Here is a 13,885-nt window from a genome sequence, read left to right on the forward strand (position 1 = left end):
AATACTATAACGGATGGATAAGAAATTACAAAGAGAGCTGACACTAAAACACAGGATCAGGGAACAAGATTTCACATCCAAATAATATAGCTGTCATCTTAAAAAACCTATAAAAACTCCCCCAGAGATACAATTTGTACCACAACTGCAAATGTGTTAAAGGTGCTTCCCAATTCCTATCTTAGGATAGTAAGTAACAAAACTACAACCCAAATATCTCTAGAACTATGACATCAAATATGAGGCATACATACCCTGCCAGAGTACCAGAATGTTCCAGTATCGGATAAAATGGTACTCTGGAAACAATTTATTATTGGCCCCCCACTCTATTTAAAGAAGAAAATGATCTTAACAGTTCAAATATGCATTTCAAGTACAGCTCTATAGCAGAGATGGACTAATTTACTCGATTTGACATAACCACCATTCCACCTCTTTTCACAGCCAACTCCTAGTAGGAACATGCACATTCTCTCAAGTCAGCTGCAGAGGCCATTAGTAACTCATTTGAGCTCCTGGCTGTTATGGGGCTCGAGGAACAATTGGGAACTCACAAATATCACTTCTCCCTGCCAGCAACTCCAAGTGCTAACCTGGAGTCCAGTTCCAGCTACCTGAATTCTTTTCTTAGGCAAGTCACTTGGCTCTCCATAAAAGTTAGTTCCCTGACGGCAGGGATCTTAATTTGTTTTACTCACCAAAACATGCCAAACCCCTAAAAAATAAGGCTGAGTGTACACTCAATAAACACTTGTTCAGCAAGTGATAAATGTTGCTACCCAGAGCAATCAATCAACCAGGTACTAGCTAAGTGACCTCTCTTTCTAACATTCTCTGATTTTGGTTTTCACTCAAAAACATACAAATCCCCCATCAGTAACTAAAATAAATTATTTTGAGGATTCTGCTGGGAGTCACACAGGAAGTCCTATTTTGAGGATTATGTAACATTTTCATATACATTATAGCAACTATGATAGTAGACATCCTGTTATACATTGAAAAGCATCTCATATATGAGGAAACCAACACTCAAACATTAATTACTTGCCTATCCTCATAAAGCAGGAGATGGATTTAAAATTCACATATGCAGATTCCAAATCAAACACTGTCTGTCCCATACCATGTTATCTACTATAAACCCTCATTTGCGCACAGGTGCCTGCACACATATACAAACCTTAAAACTTTTTTCTTGAAATTGGACTAAATTCTCTCCTTTAGCAAACAATCTAAGGAGCTAACTTTAGAAGAGGTGTAAACAAGCAAAAGAGATAATCCTTGGAGTTCCCGTGGTGGCGCGGTGGTTAGCGAATCTGACTGGGAACCATGAGGTTGCAGGTTTGATCCCTGCCCTTGCTCAGTGGGTTAAGGATCCGGCGTTGCCGTGGGCTGTGATGTAGGTTGCGCGGACTCGGCTCGGATCCTGCGCTGCTGTGGCTCTGGCATAGGCCGGCGGATACAGCTCTGATTCGACCCCTAGACTGGGAACCTCCATATGCTATAGGAGCGGCCCAAGAAATGACAAAAAGACCAAAAAAAAAAAAAAAAAAAAAAAAATCCTTGGCCATTTTCACTTCTGGACAAGACAGAATAACAAGACCAGATTAACCTTCTTATCTAAAATAACCAAAAAGCAGACAAAATACATGAGAGTTCAGAAAGACAGAGAAAGCTAGCACATGTAGGACACAGTACCAGAAAGGAGAGAGCTGCACAGAGAGAACTTCCAAGGTCTGCAGAGCTCCTCTAGCCTTCTTCAGGTGAGTGCTGATCAAAGCATGCACAAGGAAGGTACACAAGGCCAGAGAAAAAATAAAAAGTTAACAGTGCATAGCACTCCATAGGTTTTGGACTACCACTTATTCCCACCAGCCAGACTGGAAAATCTCATGAGTCATAGGTCACTGGAGAAAGCACACAGGAAGTGTCTTAATTGTGGAGACCTACCCTGAGGACTGCTCCTGTCCTATCTAACAAGTTTTAAAAGCAAGACCTGAAAGGATCAGACTGTTTCCAAGTAACTTAAATGCATCCCAGAACAAAACCGAAGAATATTTATATGAATACAAAAATATCTAGCATCCAGGAGGATATAATTATCATGCCTGCCATCTAGTCAAAAACTACCAGGCATGCAAAAAATAAAAACAAATAAATAAACAGACAGATAGATAAATCAACTGAAATTAAGCCATAACTGGCAAAGATGTTAGAATTAGCAAACACTGAACAAAACTGTACCTCACAAAAAATTAAGTAGAGACATGGAAGATATGAAAAGATCCAAATGAAGTTTCTAGGGATGAAAACTACTATGTAGGAGATGAAAAAATTCACTGTCTAGGATTAACAGCAGTTTAGCATTTCAGAAGAAAAGATCAGAAATTCTATTTTCCAGCTTTTAACTATTTTGCCTGACTCTCTCTTGAATACTTTACATTCCTCAACTGTAGTGTGGTCCAGCAGTCTGCTTTGAGACTGCTATGGTCCAAACCATGAGGTAGTCTTAATGCAGAAGGTAAAAGATAGAATATGCTGGGTATAGTGATATGGATGTGTTTGTAGATGGTAGAAAGCTATGGAAGTCAAGATGGGGGCACCTTATGGCAGGGGATAGAGACTTGGGAAGATCAGGCAACTTCAAAGGGAATAAGTTATTAAAATTAATTTATGTAAACCTCTATTCACTTTTGGATAATAACTTAGCAGGCAATGGTAAATAATCAAGAAATGATGATCCCAGTAAGGCACAAGACAGTGAATCCAAAAAAGGGGGGGGGGTGTAATCATTTATTCATTCACTGAACTTTAACTGAATATCTATCATATGCCAGGCAACTGTTTTAGGTGCTGGGGATATAGAGTAGAAAATAAAAAAAGATCTCTACTCAGACAGAATTAGCTCTCAACAAAAGTATGAAGTACTTAAAAGAAAACCCAGTGATAGAAAATAATGGCACCGGGGGGTCAACCCCAGGAAGGCAAGGCTCTCTGAGGAAGTAACAATTTAAGAGATCTAGAAGGCTCCAGCTATATAAAGATCTGGGGAAAGGACATAAGGCTGAGCAACCACTGACTGCAGACTCTAGGGTGAGAAGGGTTTGGCACCACAGAAACTCAACAGTGGTATAGTGGGGAGTAGGGACAAAAGAAGAAACATGTCACAGGCAAGAATCTCTATATTAACATTCATTTACAAATCAGGAAGTTCTATGCCTATATATTTTATATTTATCAATCACTGCTAATTTCTTAAGCGTGATAATGTTTATAATAAATTTTAAAGAGTATCTTCTAGAAATACATACCAAAAATTTTTGTATGAAATTTTATTGCCCAAGTTTGCTTCAAAAGAATCCAAGCAGAAGATGGGAGGAGTGAGGACGAGGGAGTGGACTGGGGAGTGGAGAGGTATAAACCAAACAAAATGGGCCATGAGTTGATAACTGTTGAAGCTGGATGATGGACACACAAATGTTCTACTTTTGAATGTTTGAAATTTTCTATAATAAATAGTTTTTTTTGTTTTTTTTTTTTTTTGTCTTTTTAAGGCTACACTTGCGGCACATGAGGGTTCCCAGGCTAGGGGCTGAATCGGAGCTGCAGCCACAGCAATGCCAGATCTAAGCCACGTCTGCGACCTACACCACAGCTTAGAGAAACGCCAGCTCCTTAACCCACTGAGTGAGGCCAGGGATGGAACCTGAGTCCTCATGGATACTAGCCAGATTTCTTCCACTGAGCCACGACAGGAACTCCAATAAATACATTTTTAAAAGCCAATTTTTTAAAATACAAGGGGAAGTATTAATAAATATAAATGCCCCCTTCACAGGGGATGTTTTAGGGCTGTAAAACTATTCTATGTAATACTATAGTGAAAATATTTGCAAAACCCATATAACTTCAACGAAGTAAACCTTAATGTATGGAGTTTTATTTACAAAATTTGGGGCAGGGGAGCTGGATGAAGGTAGTCAAAAAGTACAAACTTGTAGTTATAAGATAAACAAATACTAAGGATGTAATGCACAACATGAAAAATGCAAATAACACTGCTATATGTTATACAGAACATTAAGAGAGTAAGTCTAAGAATTCTCATCACAAGGAAAAATCCTTCCTATTTCTTTAATACTGTATCTACATGAGATGATGATGTTCACTAAATTTATTGCGATAATCATTTCATGATGTAAGTCAAATCATTATGCTGTACACCTTCAACTTATACAGTGCTGGTGTCAATTATATCTCAATAAAACTGGAAGGAAAAAGACTATGTAGGTCAGGGAATCCCAGGATGAAATACAGAATGTAGCAGACGCTTCTTTCCAGAACCAGCTTTTATGGGATTCAGTTGTACCCATAAGCTTTCATCAGGAGGCCCTGCAATGCCCTCAAAGTCTAACAATTCCTGTCACAGTACAAAAAACTTAATATATGTGGGATCCACACACCCTTACCTAGGAAAATGCCTTAAGGTGTTCACAAAATAAGGCTGAGAACTACTGATATTTCATTTGCCAGCAACTTCCTAGCTGAAAAATGAGCTGTTACTGTTTTTAAACCTAATGGTAATATCTCACTGCCATCATTTGCCTCCCCTGCAAGGATATTACTATACAGCCATTACCACAAGTATAATAATAATACCACCAGTGAATTTTACAACTCTGAAAGAAAGTTGTGACAGGTACTCCCTTCAAAAAAAGGAAAGGTGGCATATTATGTCTAAGTCTCCCTTACAATATCACTTTATTACAACACTATATTTCATTTAATCTAAACTACACCATTATTTTCTGTGCCACTAAGAAAGAAAAAAACTGTCAATTAACTGATGACTCACCATTGATTGCAACATGGTCCCCATTTCAGAGATGGTCAAATGTGAAAAAGCCATACATCTTACACTCCATGAAACATGTCATTCAAAAACTTCACCAGCTGAACCCCAGCTCAGATCTCCTAAGCAAATTGCTCAGAGTAGGTCTAGCAATCTATATTTTATTTAAGCCCCTCAGATGATTCTGGTTAAAGACTAAGTATACTGTTAACCTTCAGAGGAGGCACAGTAAAGAAAGCATGCACTTGGGAGTCACGGAGCCCCAGACATCTCTGCGACCTCCCACGAATTCTGTAATTTCCCAGAGCCTCAGATTTATCTATAAAAAAATGCCAATGCCATCTACTTCCAACAGTTGATAAGAGAAAATATGTGAAATAGATGACACATTTATATAAAAACATGTCCATTATTTATGAACAAGACACAACATATTTATCTTATGAACAAGAATGAGATCTATGAAATTCCTTTTCAGAAATACTCCACCACTCAGCACTGTCATTTGCTGGGCACAGTTAAAAGACTCATTCAGTAAGTACCTATAATGTAATTCAGCAATACTCACACATTTTTTTGGCACATCACATTTTTTTTTCTGGTCTTTTGTCTATTTAGGGCCGCATCCAAGCATATGGAGGTTCCCAGGCCAGGGGTTGAATCAGAGCTACAGCTGCTGGCCACAGCCACAGCCACAGCAACTGGGGATCCAAGCTGTCTGCAGCCTACACCAATGCTCAGGAAATGCCAAATCCTCAACCCACTGAGCAAAGCCAGGGATCAAACCCGTGTCCTCATGGATACTTGTCAGATTAGTTAACCATTGAGCCAGGACAGGAACTCCCAGCATATCACATTTTTAAAGGTCCTACATAAATGAAAACTTTTTAACAAGTGATTAGAAAATACTTGATGGAGAGCTGCTTCTTGGGACTGAGATGCTGTCTCCTGGGCTCAAGTCCTAATTTCACCCCAAATAAAACTTAACTCTCAAAAAAAAAAAAGGAAGAAAAAAGAAAATACTTGATGTACAACAGTAACACACACACAAAAAGCATACTTTTAAGCATGATACAATTTTAGAGTAGTTAATGGCTCTATTTCACATCAAGTTTTTATTTTATTTTGTTTTAGTATGTGTAGCTGGCAAGTTTTTTCAGAACACTGACATAACTGTATTAAACCCCCCAAAATAATGCTGCGTAACCTCTCAATTCAGGATGCTCACAAAAATACCCATGTTTGTTTCTAAAGTGACCCTTAAAATCCAAACAGTATTTCAGACAGCACCTTCAGAATTGATTAGTCAACTCAGGATATGACTCATAGGGGACAGGTTTAGCCATAATTGGAGAGAGTTCTCCCACATGTGTAGCATGAAGAAGGAAAAAAAAAAAAACCCTCAAAACCCACAATTGCACAATGTCTCAGTCTTGCTCTCCCAATGAAGAACACATGGATTCAAATTAATGCTGCAGCAATGCCACCAACCCCACCCCAAATGCTGAGGGTTAAGAGTTTGCTGCACAGTGCTAACCCACCTCCACTGGCACCCACCTCCTCAGAGTCTGGGCAGCAGCAGAATATGCAGCAGGCCAGCAGAGAGGACATCCTCATTGCCCCCCACCCACCACCACCAAAACACTTGGCCTGAGGCTGATGACGGAGAGAGGTGCTGGGAGGAAAGGAACACATGGCTCATCTCATTTTTCTTTCCCTCAACCATTCCCCAAAAATTAAGAACCCTCAGTTCAGCTGCCCAAATCTGAAACTCTAGATTCCTCTGTGGCTCCTCCCTTTTCTTTAGCCCTTAGGTCTCCTCCACTAAGTCTTCTCCCAACTCCCTGCAAATTCCTCACAAATCCACCCCACCCCTGCAACTGCCCTAGCTGATCCCTCTTATCAGCACAAGGCTGACTCTGTCCCATTTCCCAGATCTAGCTTTTCAGTCTTCAAAACCACCCTTTCCACTGGGGCCAGTGTTATAACCTAGGTCTATCTGTGTACTCTCCTTTCCTAAATTCAACAGTTCCTCATTCCCTATAAAATAGAATTCAAATTCCTAATCCAATTTCAACATATTTCCCACCTTTATATTCTACTCCCTGGCTTTGCCAAATTTTCTCACCTTGGCCACATTACATTATTCCTACTCCTTGATTTAGCACACATCTGCTTCCATACATCTATGGCTTTGTTCATGCTGTTTTCTCTGTGACACATGGAATGCCCCTCTTTTCTGCCTTTCAAGCTCATTCTTCAAGATGAGGCTCAACTGTCTCCTTTACTGGAACACCTTCCCTAAACCCCATAAGCCTCTCCATCCCCACTTCTACAGTCAAAAGCAATCACTCCCACAAAACTTATAACTATCAGCAATGTAACTCTTATGTCAGCATTTTAGTTGTAGATACAACTGTTAATCTCCCCTATGAAAGTCTGAATTCCTCAAGAAAAGGAATTTAGTAATTCTGAATTGCCATTTCCTCTCACAGTGTATGGTACTTGGTTGGGCTTCAAAATCTTTTACTGGACTGATTTGGGAGGGCAATGATCTCAACTAGTAGTGAACTGATTTTAAGTAAGATGTGAACAAGGCTTTACTCTTCTAGAGGGTATTTAACTCAGATGCAACTTATGGAAAGTGAATTTCTAATTGGTGGGAGGTGGAGTCTATTCTCAGAAGTCCCCCTGACTTCTACAGATTTTCTATCACTAACACCACTGTCATGACCAGTTTATAGCATTCCCCCACCCAACAGCATTTTATTTCCAAAGCCCTAACACTGCCCCAGCCACAGACCACTTTCACCAGCTCTGGACTTCTAGGGAACTCAGCTATCAGAGTTATCAATTAGGTAGAAAACAGGAAAGGATGCAGATAACAGTCAAGACTACAAGTGAGCGCATATGGCAGCAGGCCTGCAGGGTCTACTCCTTGAGCATTCTGGTTAATCACAGCTCCTCCAGAGCTGACAAAGAGGCAGCAAGGATTCCAGACTGAGTCTATTCGCTGCCCCTAAAGGTCCCAAATCAGAGGCTTCATAAGTAAAATGGGGAAACGGATGCCTACACTGCAGCCTCGGCAGGGTCTGGGGACACAGGGATGACAGAGAAAGGTTAAAAGCTCTGCAAGCCTTTAGAGTCTTTATACCAATGCACTTCCAACAGGACTGCACACCTGCTACCAAGGAACGAACTGGTTACACACCACCTCCAAGTCTGCTCTCTCTTCTATAAAATGCAAGAGTACACACCTCAAACAGAGATTACCTTTGTATTTGACACAGGCAGACGACTGCCACACATCAGCAGCGCTCTGAAAAGCATCAACCATTACTGCAGCCACACCACCACTACTCTTCCTAATACTGACATTGCCAAAAAACTATTGTTATCTTCAATAGTCAAGGTCCAATACTAACTGCCACTTACACATTGTGGAATGACCACTTGCCTTTATCCCCATTTCCTCCCAGGACTCCTCTAAAATGATAGTAATGAAATCACAAAGACATTAAACCACAAAGACAGAAGGGGAAAGAAGACAACAATGGGTCACACATTTCAACAAACTTTTTCAAGATGGGAAGCAGTTGAAGGAATGATCACTGCCTCTCAGGACCCCTGGAGAGGCTCAGCCATGGATGGACCAAGGGCCACCAAAGGCAGGGCTGAAGCTCAGGTCTATCAAAGAGAGAGTCTTTGATGGAGGATATTCAAAGCAGTTGGATCCCTAGATCCAACAAGAGACCCAAAGTTTTTTCTGAACCAGAGGCAGGAGAGCTATAAAGAGTAGTCAAAGTCTATAGCCTGAACAATGGCACCCTCCATCTCTCCCCAAATACATAACCCCAACCCAGGCAGCTGGTGTATCACCAAGCACACCAGAGGCAGCAGACTGGAGATGTCTTCACTTCAGACACTGACCAATTCCAGGCAAGATGTGAAGGTGCTGCCAGGGGTGTGAAGTTGGGGAGGTGGGGGTTCCCAATGAGAAGTTCGCCTGCATTCCAAGGGAGGCCACTAGACCACCTGCATGCACAGACATGTTCATGCTCCCCTAATCAACTTTTCAGCATCTGGCTCTTAATTACAGACAGCCAAGGATCAATAGATATTTGCCATCTAAACAAACATAAAAAGAACCTTGAAATGAACAGGGACTTTGGAGGAAGCAGAAGAAATATTTTTGAAATACTAAACATATAGAAAAAATTAAAAACAATAAACAAATACCTCAGAGATAAGATAATACATCCATAAAATCAGAATTACATGAAAGCAAAAAAGGAAATGGAAATAGAGAACAAAAAGAGTTCTAAAATTTTAAATTGTCATTAAAATTTTAAAAATGAAAGAGTCTGGAAGGCAAAATTGAGAAATTTCCCCCCTTTTTCCCATCCCCAAATACAAAGATATAAATATGAGGTAACATAAGAACTTCCAAAGATCAATGCCAGGAGATTCAATAACCAAACTAGTAGAAATCTCAGAAACAAAAAACAAAAAGTGATGGGTAGGAAATTATGAGAAGTAACATACATTTTTGGAATCTGAAGGATATGAGTCTCCATATTGAAAGGGCTCACTAAGATAAGAGGGATAACAGACAGATGGAAAAACCCAGACAAAAGCTGATAAAATTACAGAATTTTAAAAAGACAAAGACCCTGAACTTAAAAAACAAAGACAAAATGGCATCAGAGGAGTTCCCCTTGTGGCTCAGCAGGTTAAGGATCCAACTTAGACTCCATGAGGATGCAGGTTCGATCCCTGGCCTCTCTCTGTGGGTTAAGGATCCTGTGTTGCCACAAGCTACAGCGTCAGTCACAACTGCCATGCTGCCGTGCCTGTGGTATAGGCCTCAGCCTCAGCTATGATTCAGCCCCTAGCCTGGGAACTGCCATATGCCATAGATGTGGTCAAAAAAAGGAAAACAAAAGGAATCAGAATGGCTTTGGATTTTTCATCAGAAACCCTCAAAGCCAATGTGTAAAACTGTGCAACAATGCCATCAAAATTGAAAATCTATACTTTTTTTCAGTCTAATAGTCTGAATTCAGCCAAATCACCTATAAAGCATGAGGAGAGGATAGACACCTTCAGACATGCAAGGCCTCAAATTACTTACCTTCCCTGCAACCCTTCTCAGGAAGCTACTGAGGATATACTTTAGCAAAACGAAGCCAACCAAGGAAAAGGAAGACAGGAGATCCAGGAAACAGCTCAGAGACAGAGAGAAGGGTACAGAATCTGCAGGATAAACAATCCTACTGTCCAGACTGGAAGAACAGAAGGCTCCAAAGCAGGGAATCTTTAAGAGAAAACCAAGTGAAACTGAGATAATTTTACGTATTACCTGGAAAAAGATACTAAAAAGCAATCAACATATTTCTTGAAATATATGCGAGAATGCAGCCACGGATACATAAAAGACTAATAAAAAGTTTAAAAGTCACTTGTTTGTTCCACGAAAAACAAAAACGTATTGGGAAAAAAAATAACCATGGGTCACTATTTAACTCAGAAGGGAGTTGATATATGTGTGTATGCATATGTATATATACATGAGTATGTATAATAAAAATATACAATATAAATACATACACAGTAATGTAAATGTGGACTTCTGGCTTTACCAAAAATGACCTAACTATATTGGGGGATTTGGGCATGAGAAGAAGGCAACTACTCAATCATGATTACTAGGAAGTCAAATGCTTATTCCATGTTGATTTCAAAATATGAAAAGTAAAAAACAGGAAAAAAATAATTAGCTTGAGATAGCAGATTCCACTGAAAAGTAGGGCCTGGAAGATAAAAATGTCAAAGGTAGAAAGACTATCATTTTTTATTTACGTCTTTTAGCACTATTTGATATTTTTTAAACTACGTGCATGTATGAATTGGTTTAAAACAATAACATTCTTGTGTCAGGAACAATTAGTTCAATTTATAAAGTTGTCACTACCAACTTCATTTATAAGTTCCATACTTGGAATTCCAAATTCATTGTCTTAGACATAGTAAAGTGATGGTTAGTTTCCCACGTCAGCTTTCATAGGCATTTAACCCATAACTATGTAAAAACATGGTACACAGGATCTCGAAGTCGTTTTAAACATCCTATGGGAAACTACATTCTGAGAACTCAGTACGTCTGGTATACATCTCAGCCCCACCCACCTGCTCCACCTCAGCTTGGGGCGGGGGCCAAAGAATACTTTAAAATTAGATGAGGGAGATGGAAAGGGATGGAAGGAGAAGACCTCGATTTGGCAGAATGGAGCATCAAGAGACACCCTGTAGCAGGTCAATTCTATCTGCATTAGAAAAAATTCTGCAGGAGGTCCCTCCTGTCCCAGAGCTGGACCAAGGTTGTTCAGTGAGGAAATCCTTCCTCCTCTCTTCCCAGCAACTCATTTCTGGGCATAAAATGGATGCTCATCGATTGGGTAACAAATATATCATTTCAAGTATTAATTAGCAATGACTTATTTTCCACCATGCCATAATCCAACTTCCATAAAAACAATACCTTCATTTCAATGAAATCTGTGGCCTATATCAGTATTACTTTTTGATTTTCTTTAAAAAGACTATAAATGTGTGACCTGGAGCAAGCTATTTAAAGTCTCCCTTTCCTCATCTCTAAAATGAGAATAATGATATCCATCTCACTGGCTCACAAAAAAATTAGAGGAAATTACATGTATAAAACATGCAGGGGCAAGTATAAGGCAGGCACTCAATCACTGTCCGTATTTGGTTGTCCCTTCTCCCATCCTAATTGGTTTCTTACATGGGTTTCTTAAATGTAAACAATGTCACAAATTACATACACACTTTTAACCAAAAAACATTTACAAAACCATGCATAATACATTAGTATTTCTTAAATTAATGTGACATGAGTCAATTTATAAGCAATCGTTATTTTTCCTAACTTAGTCTTGTTTCAAGTACTAATTCAATTGGCAGTTTTAATTCAGCTAAACTAAATCCAGCTCATTCAGCTAGACTAAAAAGAGGATTTAGAATTGCAGGAAATTTTTTTAAAAAACCAACATTCTTTTTTGGTTAAAGACTACAAACCCATATATGCAATGTAACAATGTCTAAACACTCTGCTAAAAGCAATTCCATTTCCACACTGAGTCGACCTCAACAGACCTCAAGTTTTACAACTTAAAAAAATAAAAGAAAATAATAATGGATGCTTAAAAGAAATATTTTTCCATCAAACACTCAGATGCACCACAAATCTGAAATGAAACAACGATGTTTTTAAAAAATTATCGGTGTGGGGAATGTCTAGCTATCTGCAACTACCAACGTCTTTCCATTTGAGGCCATTTCTATCAGACCTTTCTCTAGAGGGGTCATTTCCAGAATCCACAAAGTCTGGAGAACACCATGATTTTTCAAATTAATTCCCCAAATGACAAAGCTAATGAGCTAGAACAGAACCACCAACTGATCCAAAATGAAGTTCTCCTTCTCTTACATGATATTCAAAGTAGGAGAGTGGCCCAGAAATACAGGATCAGTCCAAACTCCAACACATTCAAGACAGAAGTCAAAAAGATACTGAAGAAACTAAAAGATCTGCTACCTGGAGATTCATTCTCTATTCATTCTCTCTAAAATAAGCCTATCAATCCCAAGATTTGGAGACTGGCAGAAACATGTACTGCCCTTATAACCAATCTCTCTCTCTTATTTTCCAAAAAAAACCCTATGACAACCGAAAAATATGAGCACAGCTGTGTAACTTCTACTGGGGCATCAAAACAACATCCCAGAGTTTGCAGGTTTAACCTAAATAAAACGTGGATTTCGAGGTAACCCAAAATCTAGGGCGCTAGAGTAACATGCATAGGAAGGGTCAAAGAAACTTGGAGCGGTAGGGAAGAAAAGTCTGCCTCGAGAAAAGGCGACAGGCTGAAGAGGCTGTTAAGGAGGATGGAAATGGGTGGATCTCCGGCGGCCGAGGGATCCCCGGGTCTTTTCGCCGCGTGGGAGGGAGACCGGAAGGCTGGCCCGGGGAGGGGGCCGGGCAGGGACCACACCTCCTGGCCAACAAGGCAGGCAAAGGCCGAGACCGGAGGCAACCCGGGGCGCTGGGACCGGACCTGCCCGCGGTCCACGACTCGCGGACTGGGCCGCCGGCGGCCGGAAGCAACGGGGCCCGGCCCGACGTGCCCGCCCCAGCGCAGGCGGCCCCACTCACCGATAAGCCGGCGCACCTCGTCCTCGCTCAGGTAAAGGCTCACGCTGGGCCCCGCGGCCGCGGGCGGCAGCGCAGGAGGCCGCGGGGCCGGGGCGGCGGCGGCGCCTGGCGCGGGCAGCAGCGGCAGCAGCGCTAGCAGGAGCAGCAGCGGCGGCAACAGAGCCCTTAGGCCGCCCGCCCCCGTGAGGCGGCCCCGGCCCGGCGGCCCCAGCCGCGCGGTCCCGCGCATGGCCACAGCCGCCGCCGCCGCCGCCGCCGCCGCTGAGGAGGAGCGTGGGCCGCCCGCCGCGCTGCCTCCGCCCCCCACCCCCGGCCCCGAGCCCCTCACAGCCCCGAGCCGGGGGCGGGCACCCAGTTCATCGCGCCGCCGGCCCGTTGCAGCCGGCCGCCGCTTCAGACCGCCGGAGCGCGCCGCCGCCGCCTCCTCCTCCTCCTCGGCCGCATCGTCTGCTCCTGGGGGCGGGCCGCGGAGGCGCGCGCGCCGCCGCCGCTCCAGAGAGCGCGCACGCACGCACCGCCTGCTCGGTGCGGGCCAGGCAGGGTAGAGCAGGGACCTCTGCGGTGTTTCTGTTGCTGCGCGGGCGAAGGCTTCCCTCTTCACCCTCTAGTGGAGCTCTTCCCCGCCCCGTGTTGTCACTATCCTCATCTTTGCCTGTCTGTTGTCTGGAACACCCACACACACCCACACACCCCCAGCGGCGGGATAGAGGGTCCAAGCAGGCAGGCCCAACTGCGATTGCCAGAAAGAAACATGCTTTTTGTTTGGCGAGAAAATGGAGAAAATTAGAAAT

General features: G+C 42.1%; 1 protein-coding gene across 4 annotated transcripts in view; it reads right to left on the reverse strand.

The window, feature by feature from the left end:
- RYK (receptor like tyrosine kinase) overlaps positions 1-13,549 on the reverse strand; it is a 104,135-nt gene extending 90,586 nt beyond the window's left edge. For all 4 annotated transcript variants that reach the window (XM_084989743.1, XM_084989742.1, XM_084989741.1 and 1 more), the window contains exon 1: positions 13,095-13,549. In XM_084989743.1, coding sequence (XP_084845869.1) covers positions 13,095-13,323 — 229 coding nt within the window. In that variant the 5' untranslated portion in view covers positions 13,324-13,549. The remainder of the gene's footprint in view (positions 1-13,094) is intronic.
- Positions 13,550-13,885: the final 336 nt, after the last annotated feature.

The sequence above is a fragment of the Sus scrofa genome, chromosome 13 (assembly GCF_054392235.1).
Source record: "Sus scrofa isolate SSC_HxYL_T2T_F1_AM1 chromosome 13, Sscrofa_HxYL_maternal_Yorkshire_Landrace_v2.0, whole genome shotgun sequence".
Taxonomy (NCBI): domain Eukaryota; kingdom Metazoa; phylum Chordata; class Mammalia; order Artiodactyla; family Suidae; genus Sus; species Sus scrofa.